Genomic DNA, 17754 nt, shown 5'->3' with positions numbered 1-17754 from the left:
CCACTCTGCCCTTAAGCTCAACGGAGAGAAAACTGAGCTTATGCTGCTGGGCAAATCTAGTCCCTCACTCATCGCTAGCTGTTGGCCTCAGTCTCTGGGTGACCCACCATCTCCCAAGAAGGAGATCAAGAGCTTGGGAGTTTGGTTGGAGGAAGATCTGTCCTTCAGGACGCACGCCAGGAAGACCGCGGGGTGTGTTTTGGTCTGTTGCGGTCAGCTCGCAAGGTACTACCACTGCTCCCTAATCCATCTAGGAAGCTCTTGATTCGTGGTTTAATCTTGTCGAGGCTTGACTACGGGAATGCGCTGTTTCTCGGTGCTCCCGAAGTGACTTTTAAAACCCTTCAACAGGTGCAGAATGCAGCCGCTAGAGTGCTGATGGAGGTTCCTAGAAGACACTCAGCTGCCCCGGCCCTGAAAACGCTTCACTGGCTCCCCGTTAAAGAGCGGGTGAAATTCAAAGCGTTATGCACGGCTCATAAAATCTTGCATGGTAGGGGCCCCTCTATCCTGTCCATTATGGCACGCCCCTACAAGTCCACACGCCCTCTGCGTTCGGACCAAAGACATCTTCTGCAGTCAGCCAGAGTAAAAAGAGCTCGCTCTGGGGGCCGGCGTTTTTCAGTGCAAGTGGCGGCACTGTGGAACTCCTTGCCCTTTAAGATTCGTTCAGAGCCCAATATTCTGCACTTTAGGAAACTCCTGAAGACTCATCTGTTTCCGGTGTAGTGACGGAGTCTGAGCTTTCCCTTCTCGTTCTTTACAGCGCCGGGATGCCCCTGGGTAACTGAGCGCGTTATAAATTTTATATAATAATAATAATGTAATTCATGTGAAAGATACCTTTATGTTGAACCGGCAGTTAGCTAGAGAAGAGTCTGAGCTTAAAAAAGGTAGTGTGAGGAAGCATGGTTTTTTTTTTGGTTTTTTTTTATTTCAGTAATTTTTTATTGAAAATAAAGAGCATATTTACATGGTACTGGGTGAAACACATGGGGAAAAAGAAAGAAAGAAAAAGCGCCGGGGGGGGGGGGGTTGTCAAGCATTGTATACATTGGCTTTAATTAGTTTGGCTCTTGACAGTCCATTCTACAGTTTGTTTCATCTTCTTCTCTTCGTTCTTGCACGTTCCAGTTTCCCCCCGTGTCCCTTTGCCAACCAGTATGGTTATCTTTCCGCCCCCCTGGTGATGTGAGGAGATAGAATATCAAAAGAAGAAAGGTGTCCGAGTAGAGAGAGAGCATGTTTTAACAAAAACCTGCGTGCAAATTGAACCCTATCTATCCTGGTCCATTTCCAGATATGAACGTTTTCTGATGTCCAGATTCCGCTTTGATTTGTATCATTTGTTGTTAGCTGTGCCTAGTGGGGCCCACAGGGGACAAGTGTTGCCAGCTTGCGGCTGCGACAATAAGTCTCCGCAAGATCTGGCTCACTTTTTAGGTCTCGCCTGTCGATGCGCATGCGCATCGAGCTTGCGAGCCTATTGCGGCTTAAACAACTTTTAACTAAGAAGCAAGGAATCGTGGCGATTCCTTGCAGTGCCCGTGACTTTTAAGCTCAATGCGCATGTGCATTGAGCTTAAAAGCGCGTGCACAGCCGCAATCGCCATCTGTTCCTCTCTCCCGCATTCCTCCGACACCTTTTGAAGTGAAGCTTAGCTTCACTTCAAAGGCCCGGCTTCTTAACACCCACATGCCGCTCTCCCCGCTCCGCCCCCTCCCCTGCCCGCCTTGTTTTTCTGGCACTCGTCCTCTACTCGTCTTAAGCTCCGTGCCCTTTTTCCGACAGCTGACCCCCCCCGCACCGCCAGCTCTGCGGCACAGAACCAGTAACATCCAGCGAAACCTTAATCTTGTGAAAATGAAAGGGTTATTAAGAAAGAGCAGATAATTACTGCGGCTTCTTAAACACATCGTTTCGTGTCCCACAACGTATTTGCTGAGATTACTTGGAATAAAAGAAGGCGTTCAATTAGGATTGAGAATGATGCGTGTCAATTTGCCAACACCCTTCGAATTGTTTTTACTTTTTTTCCAAATTTATCTTTGTTCGGTGAGACATCGTAAACCGCGCCTCCTTTGTAGCCGATGCCGCAGCGCTATCGTCCGATCAACTATTGCAACGTTTCATTTGGAGCTTTACAATGCTTTCCTGAGCTTCCTAGTTGGCATAATGTTCTTGTGCTGTAACAAAGTCCCTTTTCATTAAATAATCTTCCTCAGTTGGAGCACGTGACCAGTCGTCACAGATGGTTTAAATTACTTGTTTTCTCACGGCCGAGGCCGTGAGCTACATCAAAGGGTTCGGCTCCCCGACCCCTGCTTCACGGACGCTTCTCAGGCCACCAGCCTGCCCAATATATTTATTTTGCATAGCTCTGTCTTGTTCACTACGTTTCCTTGGAATAAAAAAAGGCGTTCAATTAGGATTGAGAATGATGCGTGTCAATTTGCCAACACCCTTCGAATTGTTTTTACTTTTTTTCCAAATGTATCTTTGTTCGGTGAGACATCGTAAACCGCGCCTCCTTTGTAGCCGATGCCGCAGCGCTATCGTCCGATGAACTATTGCAACGTTTCATTTGGAGCTTTACAATGCTTTCCTGAGCTTCCTAGTTGGCATCATGTTCTTGTGCTGTAACAAAGTCCCTTTTCATTAAATAATCTTCCTCAGTTGGAGCACGTGACCAGTCGTCACAGATGGTTTAAATTACTTGTTTTCTCACGGCCGAGGCCGTGAGCTACATCAAAGTGTTCGGCTCCCCGACCCCTGCTTCACGGACGCTTCTCAGGCCACCAGCCTGCCCAATATATTTATTTTGCATAGCTCTGTCTTGTTCACTACGTTTCCTTGGGTGCATGGACGGTCCAGCAGAACACGACTTTCTCACCCTCACTCACCCTCAACACTTCACCCTCAACCCCTCACTCACCCTCACTCTCACTCACCCTCTCACCCTCAACCCCTCAGCCTCATCCTCACTCACCCTCACTTACCCTCAACCCCTCACCCTCACTCACCCTCACTCACCCTCAACCCCTCACACTCACTCACCCTCACCCTCACTCACCCTCAACACCTCACCCTCAATCACCCTCACCCTCACTCACCCTCAACCCCTCACCCTCACTCACCCTCACCTTCACCCTTTCACCCTCAACCCCTCACCCTCAACCCCTCACCCACTCTCAATCCCTCACCCTCACTCACCCTCAACCCCTCACCCTCACTCACCCTCACTCACCCTCACTCACCCTCACTCACCCTCACCCTCACTCACCCTCACTCACCCTCACCCTCACTCACCCTCAACGCCTCACCCTCACTCACTCTCAACCCCTCACCCTCACTCACCCTCAACCCCTCACCCTCACCCTCACTCACCCTCAACACTTCACCCTCAACCCCTCACTCACCCTCACTCTCACTCACCCTCACTCACCCTCAACCCCTCAGCCTCATCCTCACTCACCCTCACCCTCACTTACCCTCAACCCCTCACCCTCACTCACCCTCACCCACCCTCAACCCCTCACACTCACTCACCCTCACCCTCCCTCACCCTCACTACACATATTGTGTTACAATAGGTGTCACATTTGCGAAAGATAAAACTATCTAGGGATGTAGCATAACGACCAGAGCTGCCATATAAGTAACATAAATACAAAACATGTTGCATTCCAAATGCTATAGGTGTCACATTTGCAAAAGTTATAACTATTGGCATTGTAAATGACAAAGCCATCAATTTAGCAATTTGAACAACGAAAAAAGAAATAAATTATGTCATTTACAAGACCAATAACTACAACTTTTCTAATGCGAGGCCTATTGCATTCCAACCCCACTCATCCACGCAACGCCACTCACACACGCAACGCCACTCACACACGCAACGCCACTCACACACGCAACGCCACTCACACACGCAACGCCACTCACACACGCAACGCCACTCACACACACAACGCCACTCACACACGCAACGCCACTCACACACGCAACGCCACTCACACACGCAACGCCACTCACACACGCCACTCATCCACGCAACGCCACTCATCCACGCAACACCACTCATCCATTTGCAAAACGAAAAATGTCAAACTCTTCTATTGCGAGACCTATTGCATTTTCAATGCTGGTTATTCATATGCTCCTACTACATGATACCACGAAAACTATTTTTAAAACCCCTTTTTAAACAACTGAACTTTGTATAAATAAGGCCTGCATTACTTTATCTTCAAATGCTACATTGTGAAAGTACTATGTTTTTATGTAACTTCTTAAAAACAGCCTTGAAATTCAGAAAAAGCATGGAAGGTTAATTGTTCTATGAATATGACTTTACCTTGTAAGAGTGTCCAGAGCAAACTTATCCGCATACTTTTTTTTTTTTTGAGAAACTGTCCCTCTTTTTGCAAACTCCTCGCTCTTGATAAATTGTCTTTTTAAACTGTTTTTAACACTGTTTTGAATGTATATGTTGCTTTTATTGTACTTTTATGACTGTATCTTATACAGTCGAATAAAGGAATTTTGAATTGAATTGATCAGCATGCCTTCACTTTAACAACCCCCAGTTCACCTCTGAGCGTTCAACCCATCTTTACTTTTGTGGCCCCTCAGCAACCTCCGTATTGGTCACAACTCACTCAGTCCAAACACTGACCCCCGACAGCATACCGATCCTAACTGTTGGTTGGACCCCTTACAGTACTCGACCCTGAGAGGCCTGTCTGACTGATTTTTTGTAAATACCGGCACTTCTCAGCAGGGTTGGATTGGCATTAAAAATCGGTCCAGTCACGCTAAAAGAAAGTGGCCCACATTTGTATATTGTCTTTCCACAAAACACTGCTTCGGCAAACATTTATAAAACAAGCATTTACAATGCAATAGGTCTCGCATTAATTACGTTTGAGCTATTGGCATTGCTAAATATTGCAACACCAATTGCAACAAAAGTCTATAAATTGTAGGCCAAAAAAAAAGTGTATATATTTTTGTAACAATGGTGGCATGCTGCGCTTTAAATGAATATGTTTAAAATTAAAGTGCGCCATGCTGCTATTGTTACAATAGTTAATTGTGGATGCGTTAACAATTGATGTGTGCGCTGGTGGTGTGTGTGTGTGTCTGTAAAAATTGTGCACTGATGGCTGGTAGTGTGTGTGCCTGGTAGAAGTGTGCATTGCCGGCTGGTGGTGTGTGTGCTTGGTGGAAGCGTGCACTGACGGCTGATGGTGTGTGTGCCTGGTGAAAGCGTGCACTGACGGCTGATGGTGTGTGTGCCTGGTGAAAGCGTGCACTGATGGCTGGTGGTGTGCGTCTGATGAATGCATGCACTGACTGCTTGTGGTGTGTGTGTGCCTGGTGAAAGTGTGCACTGACGACTGGTGGTGTGTGTGTGCCTGGTAAAAGTGTGCACTGACGACTGGTGGTGTGTGTGTGCCTGGTGAAAACGCGCACTGACGTCTGGTGGTGTACGTCTGGTGGTGTGCGCCTGGTGGAAGTGTGCACTGACGGTTGGTGGTGTGTGTGCTTGGTGGAAGCGTGCACTGACGGTTGGTGGTGTGTGTGCTTGGTGGAAGCGTGCACTGAAGGCTGGTGGTGTGTGTGCTTGGTGGAAGCGTGCACTGACGGCTGATGGTGTGTGTGTGCTTGGTGAAAGCGTGCACCTACGGCTGGTGGTGTTTGTGTCCGGTGACAGCGTGCACTGATGGTGTCTGTGGTTGGTGAAAGTGTGCACTGATGGTTGGTTCGGTGTGTGGTTGTGTGTGTGGTTGTGTGTGTGTGGTTGTATGTGTGGTTGTGTGTGTGGTTGTGTGTGTGGTTGTGTGTGTGGTTGTGTGTGTGGTTGTATGTGTGGTTGTATGTGTGGTTGTGTGTGTGATTATGTGTGTGGTTATGTGTGTGGTTATGTGTGTGGTTATGTGTGTGATTATGTGTGTGGTTATGTGTGTGGTTATGTGTGTGGTTATGTGTGTGGTTATGTGTGTGGTTATGTGTGTGTGGTTATGTGTGTGTGTGTGTGGTTATGTGTGTGTGTGGTTATGTGTGTGTGTGGTTGTGGTTGTGTGTGGTTGTTTATGTGTGTGGGTGTGTGTGGTTGTTTATGTGTGTGATTATGTGTGTGGTTATGTGTGTGGTTATGTGTGTGATTATGTGTGTGGTTATGTGTGTGTGTGTGGTTATGTGTGTGTGTGTGGTTATGTGTGTGTGTGTGTGGTTGTGTGTGTGTGGTTGTGTGTGTGTGTGTGTGTGTGTGGTTGTGTGTGTGTGTGTGTGGCTGTGTGTGGGTGTGTGTGGGTGTGTGTGGCTGTGTGTGTGGCTGTGTGTGTGGCTGTGTGCGTGGCTGTGTGTGTGGCTGTGTGTGTGGCTGTGTGTGTGGCTGTGTGTGTGTGGCTGTGTGTGTGGCTGTGTGTGTGGCTGTGTGTGTGGCTGTGACCCTCACATTATATCCTCAAATGACCTTCACATGAGATAATAAAGTGACCCTCCGGTGAGACCAGAGAGTTAGCCTCTTGAGATCCAAGGGTGATTATACCTGAGACGCCAAAAGAAGCTGCTGTGACATGTCCAGGAGCCACCTAAATTACCCAACTGGATTTACAAAAACTACCGAAATGTGAGAAAATAGATGCAAAATTGGTCATGTGCGAGACCCCGACATGCCGCCCCTACGCTAGACGATTACAAAAGAATGCACATGTCTATTTCTGAGCTTTTAAACTCTCCTGACATAGAAATAGTGGTCTAACTAGAACATTATATCTAGGACCACTGGGATTATGTGGCTGTGATCGACTAAAGTATGCTGCTAAATTATATGGCAAGAAAAGTCTAATTATGCGGCATAATGCAACACATTTTGTTATATTACTTAACTATTTTATCTTTTTTACTCACAGTCACACCATCTGGGCAAGGATTTCTCAGCAGTACCTGTTTAACATCCAAATGCAACAATAAACAAATGAAAGATAACTAGTCAACTATTGTAAAAGGTCTTCCACTGAGCTTGAACTCATCGTCAAGCTTTAGTGAGGCTTTAGTGAGCTAGAAGCATGCAGCGCTAGGAGGAAGCAGCTGTGTGCAGAGCGAGGCGCTACGGGAGATAGATGTACAGAGAAGGAGAAGAGACGCCGTGTGCGCAGAGCCATCAGGAAGGAAACGAGGACTCGTGGCATTACCTTACAGTACACTCTTCACTTAATGCCGTCCACATCAGCAGAGCAGAGACCTGTAGAGAGGTCCTGGAAGGCGCGGCTCCCTGAATACTGGAGGGCAGAGGGGGATGGGGGGGGGGGGAGAGATTGCCTTGTTGTGGCTCAGCCTGAGGTCCTGTTAGCACCTCGAGCCCATGACGAGCTGAGCCTCCATGTGGCATTGCCTGCCCCTCTCCCCTTACCCCAGGATGCGGTGTAATGGCCAGACCTGCTGACTTTAGAACTGGGAATCTGGTTTGAGTCAAGGAGTCGCTCGACATCCTATAGTTCTGTACGAATAAGCTAATATTCCCGGGACAATAAAAATGAATGTGACCTTTTGTAAGGTAACCGGAATGAATGACGCCCCTTAACAGGAGACACACCCATCCAATACCTGGCCTCTCTGAAGAGAGTACGCAGCGATGGTCAGCTATGTGCGAGTGTGTGAAGAGGTGCACAGCGCTGAAGGAGGTTACATTGAGGTGAGAGGGGGTGAAGGGTGAAATAACTTGCACTACCACCTACCATCGTCCTGCCCTAACAGCCCCACATAGCGCCTTAATTTGCTAAAATGTGAGGGACAGTACATCAGCAAAAAGTGGATTGAAAGGATAACGCCAGCAGCGTGGGTAATGTAATAAAGGGAGTGGCTTTAATAACGTGCAAAAAAAAAAAGCGTGCTTAGCTTAGTGTGCTGCCCCACTTGTATTTTGGCTGTTTCTGTCATTGCATCCAAATATATGATACAACGAGTAGCAGCATACTGACAATAAGTCGGGTCTATTTGCTTTGTCAATGGTTGTTAGTTGTATAAGACAAATAAGCAGCAAAGATGGCTTGGGCTATAGTTTGCGGCAGGGGTGGGTATAAAAAAAAAAAAAGCAATGCGCGCTGTGTGCTGGGGAGGGCCAATAAAGGAAAGGGGCAGAGAGAAGCCTGTGAGAACTCGCGCTAAAAGTTCAAAGAAAAGCGGAGATCAAAGGAAGGGTGGGAGGGACATTGGCGAGAAAGCATATGGGAGATGAGGGGGGGTGCAGCCAGGTGAGCTGAATACGTGTGGCAGCAGAGGCGGAGCGCACGAAGTGTCTGGTGGCAAATGAAAGTTGTGCACAATGCGCGTGGTTGTGCTCACATGCACTGTACCCAAATGCACTGTACCCAATCCGCATTTTAGAAGCACTTTTCAAAGCCCTTACTCCATATCTCGCAAGCATTGCTAACGCAGCGAGACCTAAAAAGGAGCAACATCTCCCTTACTTCACAGATGCCCATTCTATGCCTTTCACACCGCTCCAGAGTAGCCCGGGAATATTTGCTGTTGAACCTCACAGGTGATCTCATGCAATTCTAGTGCCATACATCACCCCGCTGCACCTGTGCTGACAAAAGCACGCTGCCACCCAGTGGGTTGATGACGCAGAGGCAGTCACAGGTCTGCCACGCGGCAGAATCCTCCTCTCCAGATGCAGCAGGATTGCTGAATTTGACTATGTATATTAAGTCCCATTTGGGACCCCCAGCATCTCCTCCCTGCAGGTGTTCTGGAACAAGCCATACTGCCAAAAGTGCAAATGCTGACTAAGCGCCTACCCGCAAATGATACAGGAATCGTCTGTGAATGGACAAGAAGCATTCTAGCCATAAGCGAACAGAAAAATAATGCCTCCTGCAACCATGTGAAATTCTTTCATTACCCTAATCAAAACCTTAAGTTGCAATAGGGCTGGGCAGAACTCTGTGTGTAGCTCAAGTACGTGCTTAGAGTAGATTCACTCCGAGTTCATCGTTTGCAGCCATCCGATATTACACTGGAGCAGTCTCGTCTACAAAGGACAGTGGGGTCAAGATCACTTGATGACATAGCACATCAGAGCCTGGCGAGTCTGTGGGCATGCATGTTGGGGCCACAACGCTTTCTGGCACATATGATCACTGGGTTGTGCCTGTTCTGGCCCTGGCTGGGTGTTGCCCCCCATTCTCAGTCGTCTTTACAGATAGCCTAGCTTAGTCTTAGCTCAGACAGCTTGGCAGCCCAGTTCTGATCGTTTTCCTAGATAGGGGTGAGAGGGTTTTTTACCTTCACAGTAAACCCACAGGTGATGTAACATCATTCAGCCATCTATCCAGAGAAGGATACTTGCTTTCATAAGGGGAGGACATTTCAGATTTCTTGAGAGCAGAAACATGCTTGATGAAATTTCACAAGCTCCTATAGGCAATTTTCTTCGATCAATAACGCAGCTTGCAAGCTGGCATGGTGGCACAAGCGCGTGGATGTTTTATCTGGTTGGAACGCCATATAAACCCCAATAGTACAAACCTATAGAACACTGCAGGGGCTTGCTTGCCCAGCTTGCTATGAACAACGAGTCCAAAATGCAGTATCAATGTGTCCCTAAAATATAGGCGGCGAGGACAGAGGTGGCTCAAATTTCTGTATGGATCTATATGAATACCACGTCCGAGTCCGGTGGACGAAGGTCTGGGTGGGCCCCATCGCCCAAGAAGGACTCTACTTAGGTTTCATAATAGGAGTTATTGATACCCCTATAAAGGTAGATTGACACACAGCTGGCTGTACTGAATTTGAGGGCAATGCCATCCAGGAGTGTCACAATCCACTGATAGACATAGTTGAAGGTAAAAGGGTAACAAAAATGATGGCCCCCTCCCCCCCATAACATGTGATGAGGGGGCCGTGAGTCTCCCATATCTCAGATATTTTATGGTCTTGGGCTTAGTGGGGAAACTGAAGGGTTGGTGTCATGGGGGCATGGAAGCAAACACCCTACACTGGACCCAAAGATGAAACCAGCACATTGGGGCATCCTACAAAAGATGCCCCACGTCTTGTCCTCTTCTTTGGTATATGCCCGTCTTGGTGGGTCTAGCGGCACTTGGATGGGCATAAGGACATCAAGGGCTACAATAAAAACACAGATCCATCCTCGTCGGCAAGTTACAGATTTGAATCCCGGGCAGGTGTAACTCCATCTTTCTTCATTCTGAAATTATTACATTAGGTACCAAATAACATGCAAAAATAAATACCGCCTTTGGGTAAAGTCCGCGCTATATAAAAATGCATAAATACCGCCTTCGGGTAAAGTCCGCGCTATATAAAAATGCATAAATAACTAAATAAATAAATACCGCAAATCACCGCCGTCACTCTGCCGGCCTGCGACCAGGAAGTCAGGCAGGCCGGCGCGACAACCGGAAACAGGCAGTAGGAGGGCGGGAGCCTACCCCGCCTCCCACGGAAGAGCCGCGATTGGTTGCAGCACCGGAGCAGGCAGGAGCCAACCCTGCGCCCCGGTGCCGAAGAATGGAGGAAGAGTCCTGCTGCCGGTGAGTGGGGCTTCGCTTTGTGGCTGGCCTGCGAGGGCGGGGGGGGGGCATGTGTGGGCGCGCGCGTGGCGGCGGGCTGTGTATGTGTGTGAGCGTGCGTGTGTCTTGGAGTCTGTGTGTATGCGTGTGTGACTGTGGGGGAGGAGGAGGGGGTTGCCTGTCTGGGTGCCTGCGTGTCTGTGTAAGTGTAAGTGCGTGTGCGCGTGCGTGTGTGTGTATGCAGTGTGTGTATGTGCGCATGCGTGAGTGAGTGTTTGCGCAAGGGAATGTGGACAGGAGAGGGGCACGGCGCCGTGCGCGTTCACGAGGTGAAAACTGAGCTACTCTGCGCTCGTGCACCCTTTCCTGTCCACATTCCCGAAAACGGGCGACATAAGGTCTTTCGCTGACGCGAGACCTAAAAAGGGGGGGGTTTAAATAAAAAAGGAAGAGATTAGTTTACACTGGTGAAACACACCTGAAAACACATGAGGCCACTTTTGCTCAGGCCCGCTCAGGCCCCCCCCCTCCCCTCCATATGCATACATTAATGGGCCGGCAAGAGTAAGGGCGTGACACCTCTGTCCGTTAATAAAAGGGAAGTAATGGACGCCCATCTGCCTCCAGAAAGGCTATTCAGGCACTCACTGGGCCGCTGGCGGCATCGAACAACAATTAAACTGCCCAAATCGCCTCCCCAGGCTGCTCAAAAAAAGCAGCCCACAGCTGGAATTCGGATATTCGGATACCGGCCTCTCAGGCATTGCCCGACCCTGCTTCTCAGTTTTCTCCCCTTGAGTACCGGAACTTCTCATTGTGCTAGGAGAGTACCTGCACCCCTAGCGGCAGCTGGCTGGGCTCAGCCTCTGTGGTATGGATTGTGCAGCAAACGAGGCTTTCAGAGTCGCGCATGCGCCCATCTGACAGTCCAGATCCAGTTTATTCCACACTGTGTTGCAGCTGCAGCTGCAGCCTTACAACGCGACTGAAATGAGGCGTGGCAGTGGCCAGACATGGAAACTGTAGCGCTGTGCGTTAGAGTATAGGACTGCAGCAGCAACCTAGCGCTGTAAGTGCCTAACGCACTTCGGTCAAGTTCGGCTCACGCGTGCAGGGCGTTATTTGTACTTACTTGCAGTTTTATAAAGCGCGGACTTACCATGAGGGCATTAAAGCGCTTTTCATGAGAAGCATAAGTTATACATGAAAGCATACAACTTTTTTTTTGTATTTAAGGCACGGGGTGCTCACACCCCAGCGTCGGCTCAAAAGTCCTTAACTTAACCTCCCCACGCCATAAAACCAGACATTATGCTTTCATGTAAAACATTTGCACTTCGTGTAAAGCGCTTTAATGCCCTCCGGCCAAGTTCGCGCTATATAAAGCTGCAAAAAAAGCACTGGCTGTGCCTTGCACATATGAGCCGAACTTGGCCGACGGCAGCGCACTTGGGCGCTTTCCGTGGACGAAGAAAATACCGATATCGTTAATATTGCCTCGCAGCCCGGTTCCCAGACACGCCCCTACCAGACCCCCACTCTAATCAATTTCGTAGGTTCCGAAAAGTCTCTTTTTCCATTTAAAGCACGAACTACTTCGCTCTGTAAACACATCTTTGTATCTCGAGTTCAGTCTGTTTTGAATATACTTACTAACCACCATCGGTATGAAAACGGGTGCAGCAGGTGCAGTGGCGCCGGAGCCCAGAAATGTAAGGCACCCACCCGCGTCCCTTACCTGGGTACTGAAATAACGGGACATCGCAGCTAGAGTGAAGAAGCGCTCTCCGAAGGGTGAAATGAAACTCCTCTCTCTCTCTGATGCAGCCCGAGTATTTATAAGCAGCGCCCAGTTTTACTTTCGGTTTGTAGTTGTTGTGTGTTTACTTGTCCAGGGTGGGAGGGGCCGGACTGGGGAACAAAGAGAAGCCAGCCTGCCGGGCCACTGCAAAGGGGTTAGGGGAGGTTCTTCCTCCACAGCTTGTCTAATCATTGAATGGAGGGATGGACATGACTGAATGAATGCATAGTTAGATGGGTGGATGAATCTACGTGGAACAAATGGTCTCAGTGAACTGACCAAGGGTGGGTGCTGTGGCTTACATTTTAACTTGTGTATAAAACATCACCCTTCCAAAACAGTACTACCACCAATCCTTGTGAAACATGATTTGACCTCAGTTTTTGTACAATTGTTCTATATTTGCACTCGATGGTAGACGCAGCACTTTTTTTTTTTGAGAACCACAAAATGTAAGCTATTATATATTGTAAAATGTCACTCCTATTTACCACCATTGGAATAATCTTATCATTAAATTATCAACACTTAATTTACGTATTGGGTTCGTAGATAGGCCACCAGACTGATAAAACTTAGTAAGCCAGTCAAGGCTGCCAGGGCCTGAGAGGTACCTGTTTGCTCAGCGCCTGGACACTCCCGGGAGTAGCCGCGCACTCTATAAATATTTGATAACATAACACCGACCATCTACACTGTCTGCTACATCTGACTTTTTAATCTCCTAGCGACTACTAGAGTGAGCCTTGACTGCTCAACTTCACCACCACGTTACAGACAAATGCCTAAATTTAGGGTGCAAGTGTGTTGGGTGCCCTCCTACAGCAGACGTGACAGAGTGTGAGAAGCTGCCTGGTATATGATGTACACTTATGTAAGTGGGCACCTTGCACCAGTCCAGAAAACCCTTAGGGTGATTTAGGTGGTCTTAGACAACCTTCGATAACCCTCTCAGTGGCAGTTGTGGAGAGCAGCCTTCAGGCTTAGTCCAGAAGGAGTTTAAAGGAGCTTGCTTTACCAGAATGCAATCTTATAGTATAGATTAAGTGAAACATAGCCACAACAAGGTATTTATAAAAATATGTATTTAATATATAATACTCTCGTACACATACAAATATCTCCTACCCGGAGATATGCACAATGCACACAATACTTAGCAAAGAAATCCCAGTAAATAGCACGAAATACACAGTGGGCCCGGGAGGGGGGGGGGGGGACAAACCCATATACTAAGAAAGTGCTATAAGAACCATGACTCGAGTCAAGACTGTGTCGAGAGGATGTAGAAGTGCTGGCGACCCAAGGAACCACTCAAGGTGAGTATCTAGGAACCCCACAGACAGCGTGTGCAGTGTGAGTACACGACTCCACGTACAAGTCTACGTGTAAGTCGCAGTTGGATTTTTAAAGATGAAGGACCCTTCCCAGTGGACCCTGAAGAAACCCAGTGGAAGACAGAATGTTGGAGAGCCACCCCACGTGGATACCATAGGATCCAGGATACCTACAACAGGGAAGTTGGGTGCATAGGTGTGAAGTGGCGTCGGAAATTGCAGACAAACCCAATGGAGGACTTCAGGAAGATGCAGTTGCTGGAGAAGGTGAAAGTGTCTGGTGGAACCCAAAGGTGAATTCAGGAGGAGAAGTACCTGCAAGCAGAGGGGACAGAGTCTATGCCACTCAGGAGTGACCAAAAGGCACAGAAGACGAATGCCCACTGATGTCAGGTGTTGCAGGAGAGCTGATGGTGACCTTGGAGCTGCAGCTGTGCGAAACTTGCGATGCTTTGGAAGACCAGGAGCCGTTCAAGAGCTGTCCTACGTCGGGAGTGTCAAGAGTTGAGGGGTTGGTGTCTGACGGGAGCACCAACAAGCCTTGGCAACCGCAACCAACGTGGAAAGCGTAAAAGGTGCAGTGTCGGGACCAGCAAGGTTCAAGAGTCAAGTGACTCGCCACAAGCAGGGGAGTCAAAGCAGGCCCCAAGCAATCAGGGGAGCCCACTAAAATCAAGGAAGACCCTCAAGAGGACCCTCAAGCCGGAAGCACTGGAGTCGCAAGAGGACCTCGAGCAGCTCACCAAAGATGCAGGCCAACAGTGCAAGTGATGCAGTCAGGACGAAGATCTTGGTCACAGGAAATGCTTGAGGATGGGGCTATTTGGAGCCAACAGGCTTATGCAACAGCAAGTCGACAGTGCACAGGGGCTTGGTTTCTGCGGCTCCGACGAGGGATACTGGCCTCAAACTTGGTGAGAGGACATGGCAGACCTTGAGAGATGTGAAGACCCATCACCTGTGTTGCTGAGTTTTTTGGAGTCCGTGGGAGCCTAGGATCAGGAGACAGGGTAGCTTTGTTGCGGTGCCTGCAGATGCAGGGAAGTGACTCCTTCACTTCAAGGGAGATTCCTTCTGGTGTTTTGGATGTCCACAGGCCTCGGGATGTTCCTGTATGGAGCACGGGCACAGATGTTGCAGCAGACGAGCAGGACAACGAGACCATGATCAGCAGGAGTCTTCCCAGTTGCAGTCTCCAAGCCCAGAGCAAGGTCCAGCAAAGCCCAGAGTGCCCAGACGGTCGAAGATGAAGTGGTGTTTTGAATTGAATCTTGTCCCACAATGAATCTACGAACCCACCCACAGGTAAGCCCTTAAGTACCCTAAGGAAAGGGTTAGGACGATTCAGGGTTCCCTCCCAGGGGAGGGGTCGGACAGAGGGGAGGATGCTCCCTGGTTTGAACTGGACTATGCAAGGAGGGCACCAAATGTGCCCTTCAAGACGACTTAGTGGAGCTGGTAAGCGCCCCCACCCTGCCCCAATACACTAAACCTTATCTGGGAGGTGATAACACCTCCCTGTGACAGGATACCTATTGTCCTGCTCGAGCCTGGCTCAGCAGCAGGAAGGCAGAATCGTGTCTCTGGTCGGCAGCAGCCATGTTGTGCTGTGCGGGTCTAAAAGACTGGCACTACGAGCCCTGAGTGCCTCCCGGAAGAGCTTTACAGTGCATGGAATCAGTGTGGGGGGTTGATAACGGTATGGGAGGTATGATTCCAACATGTTTGATACCAAACAGGACAGGGTCTGGTCTTTGCAGCAGGCATATTAACCCTCTGTGCTACTTTATGGCGAGTCAAAACTGCCACCACACAAAACTTCGATCTCTCTCTAGAAGGAACTTTAATCACAAAGGTGATCTTCACATTTTTATTGCTGCCTGAAAGCTGGACCCTTGAGAAACTCTACAGCAGGTGCTTTTAAATTGTAAGCTATCGCAGAACAGAGCGCCCCCCCTCCCAGGTCAGCGCCCAGTGTGGATAGATGAGTGGATTAGTAAAGTCTGCCTTTTACCAGCGCTTTAAAACAAATGAAACGTATGTGAAAGAGGGGCTATGGTGAGAAGAGGGGCATCCAAGGATGAAGTCACGGGGAGGGGCCCAAAAAAAAAAAGGTGCCAGCTGCCACCAAGCGCTAAACCCGGCCCTGTCAGCGTGGCTAGTATTTTTATGTGAAAGGCAATACAAACTATAAAAATTGGCAAAGTCTACTATTTTTGCCCTTTCAAACCTAATTTGAAACCGCAATTACAAAAAGAAATGGCTTCAATATATAAGACCTTTCAGTCCTTTCTTAACCATTTCCTAATGATTAATAAAGCAGAAAGAGCAAAAGTGCACTGGTAAAAAAGGATAAAGATACTTTTATGTATATTTTGCTTAAAGTACCAGTTCAGCTCCTGGCTTTTCCAGGATTACAAAAAGTGCTTGATTTTCTGCAGAAATTTGGCAACCGCACCTCCTCCCTTAAAACACGTGATTTGCGAGAAAGCGAGTGAACAGGCTTGGGACATTGAAAGCACTGGAAGGCATGACGGCAACACTCTAAAAATAGAATGTCGGGTTAGAACTGAGCAAGCTGTCCGTCCGTGCTTCCCGGGCGCGTGACGTCTAAAATGTGTTAATAACATCCAATAGCAGGCAGTGGTGTAGGGAACCACCCACTTTATCAGTTTACGCGGGGACTGGCACTGGGCTTGCGAAGGTTGTGAACTGGGTCCACGTAAACGTTAATTAGTTGTTTATGGGCCTCTTCTTTGTCTGCAGACAAAATTCTGATAAATAACACCGTTAGTTAATGCAATGAGAGAGGGTCGCGGGTTTACAGCGGGCACCACAGAGAAGGAAACACATAACGAAAAGAAACAAATAGGGGAAAACGCAGAGAGATGAACACATGGGAACACAATGTGCATGAGGGTGAAAGATATGAAAGAAAAAGTAAGACTGAGACAAAAAAAAAGTCGGGTAGGTAGAAAGGGAATAAAAGAACCCTGAGGAGGAAGGAAATGTAAACAGAAAGATGGAAGAAAGGTGAAAAATAAGATGAAAGGGTGAAAGAAAGACAGGGCGGATGGGTGAAGGAAAGACAGGGTGGATGGGTGAAGGAAAGACAGGAGGGATGGGTGAAAGAAAGACAGGATGGATGGTTGAAAGTTGAATGGAAGGGTGGATGGAAGAGGTAAATGATTGACTGGTAAAAGTGTTAATGGATTGAGGGACGTAACAATGCACAAATGGAAAAGAGTAAATGGATGGATGGTTCAGACACACATACAAATATTGATGGGCGGATGTGTGAAAAGAACGAAGGATGGGGCAATGGCTCGGTAGATGGAAAGGTGAAGGGATGGGCGGATGGATGGATGAATAGATGAAAAGGTAAATTAATGGATAGATTGAAGGAGGGTGGAATTAACTCTTCTAAGGAGGGTTAAGTTTGCTTGCTTCACACGCTCGGTCTGATCCGAGACACATTTCGAGTGGGGGGATATTTTCTGGCTACTCCCTTTAACAGACGTGTATAGCAAGTCAAGTTTTCCCGTAATCAGCTCATTCAAAGGGCACTGCTAAATAGGGGTTGCTCGTGCTCTTGAGCATGCTGGCGATGACCAGGGGCTTGCTTATGAAGAAGAGGGTCGTGATGCTTTCTGCCTATGTCCAATGGTTCACGTTTCTCACTAGGCTGACCAATATTTTGAAAATCAAAAACTGTATCACTCCACAAACATAGAAGTGGTACTACTACAATTTTGGCATTCGGCTACTTCACTGGCTCCCAATGATCCAAAGGATTCAATTTAAGACGCTATGCCTGTCCTTCAAAATCCTTAAGCAAGGCACCCCTAAAATTCTTGAGACCCTCCTGACCCCCTATGTTCCGTCCCGCTCTTTGAGATCTAAAGGACAAGGCTTGGTTGCAGTGCCACGCTTCAAACGCTGTAGAATAGGAGGGCGGTCCTTCCGCTATTTAGCAGCGAAGCTCTGGAACTCATTACCCAACCACATCCGTGCCCTGAATGACCTTATCTCTTTCAGGAGGTCGGTTAAGACCTACCTTTT

General features: G+C 48.3%; 1 protein-coding gene across 1 annotated transcript in view; it reads right to left on the bottom strand.

Annotated features, from left to right (window-relative positions):
- The window catches only part of LOC144782010 (avidin-like), a 92081-nt gene extending 79634 nt beyond the window's left edge, over positions 1–12447 (bottom strand). The window contains exon 1 of the mRNA XM_078661118.1: positions 12293–12447. Coding sequence (XP_078517244.1) covers positions 12293–12316 — 24 coding nt within the window. The 5' untranslated portion in view covers positions 12317–12447. The remainder of the gene's footprint in view (positions 1–12292) is intronic.
- Positions 12448–17754: the final 5307 nt, after the last annotated feature.

The sequence above is a fragment of the Lissotriton helveticus genome, chromosome 9 (assembly GCF_964261635.1).
Source record: "Lissotriton helveticus chromosome 9, aLisHel1.1, whole genome shotgun sequence".
Classification (NCBI taxonomy): domain Eukaryota; kingdom Metazoa; phylum Chordata; class Amphibia; order Caudata; family Salamandridae; genus Lissotriton; species Lissotriton helveticus.
This window is presented reverse-complemented; position numbering and strand designations above follow the sequence as displayed.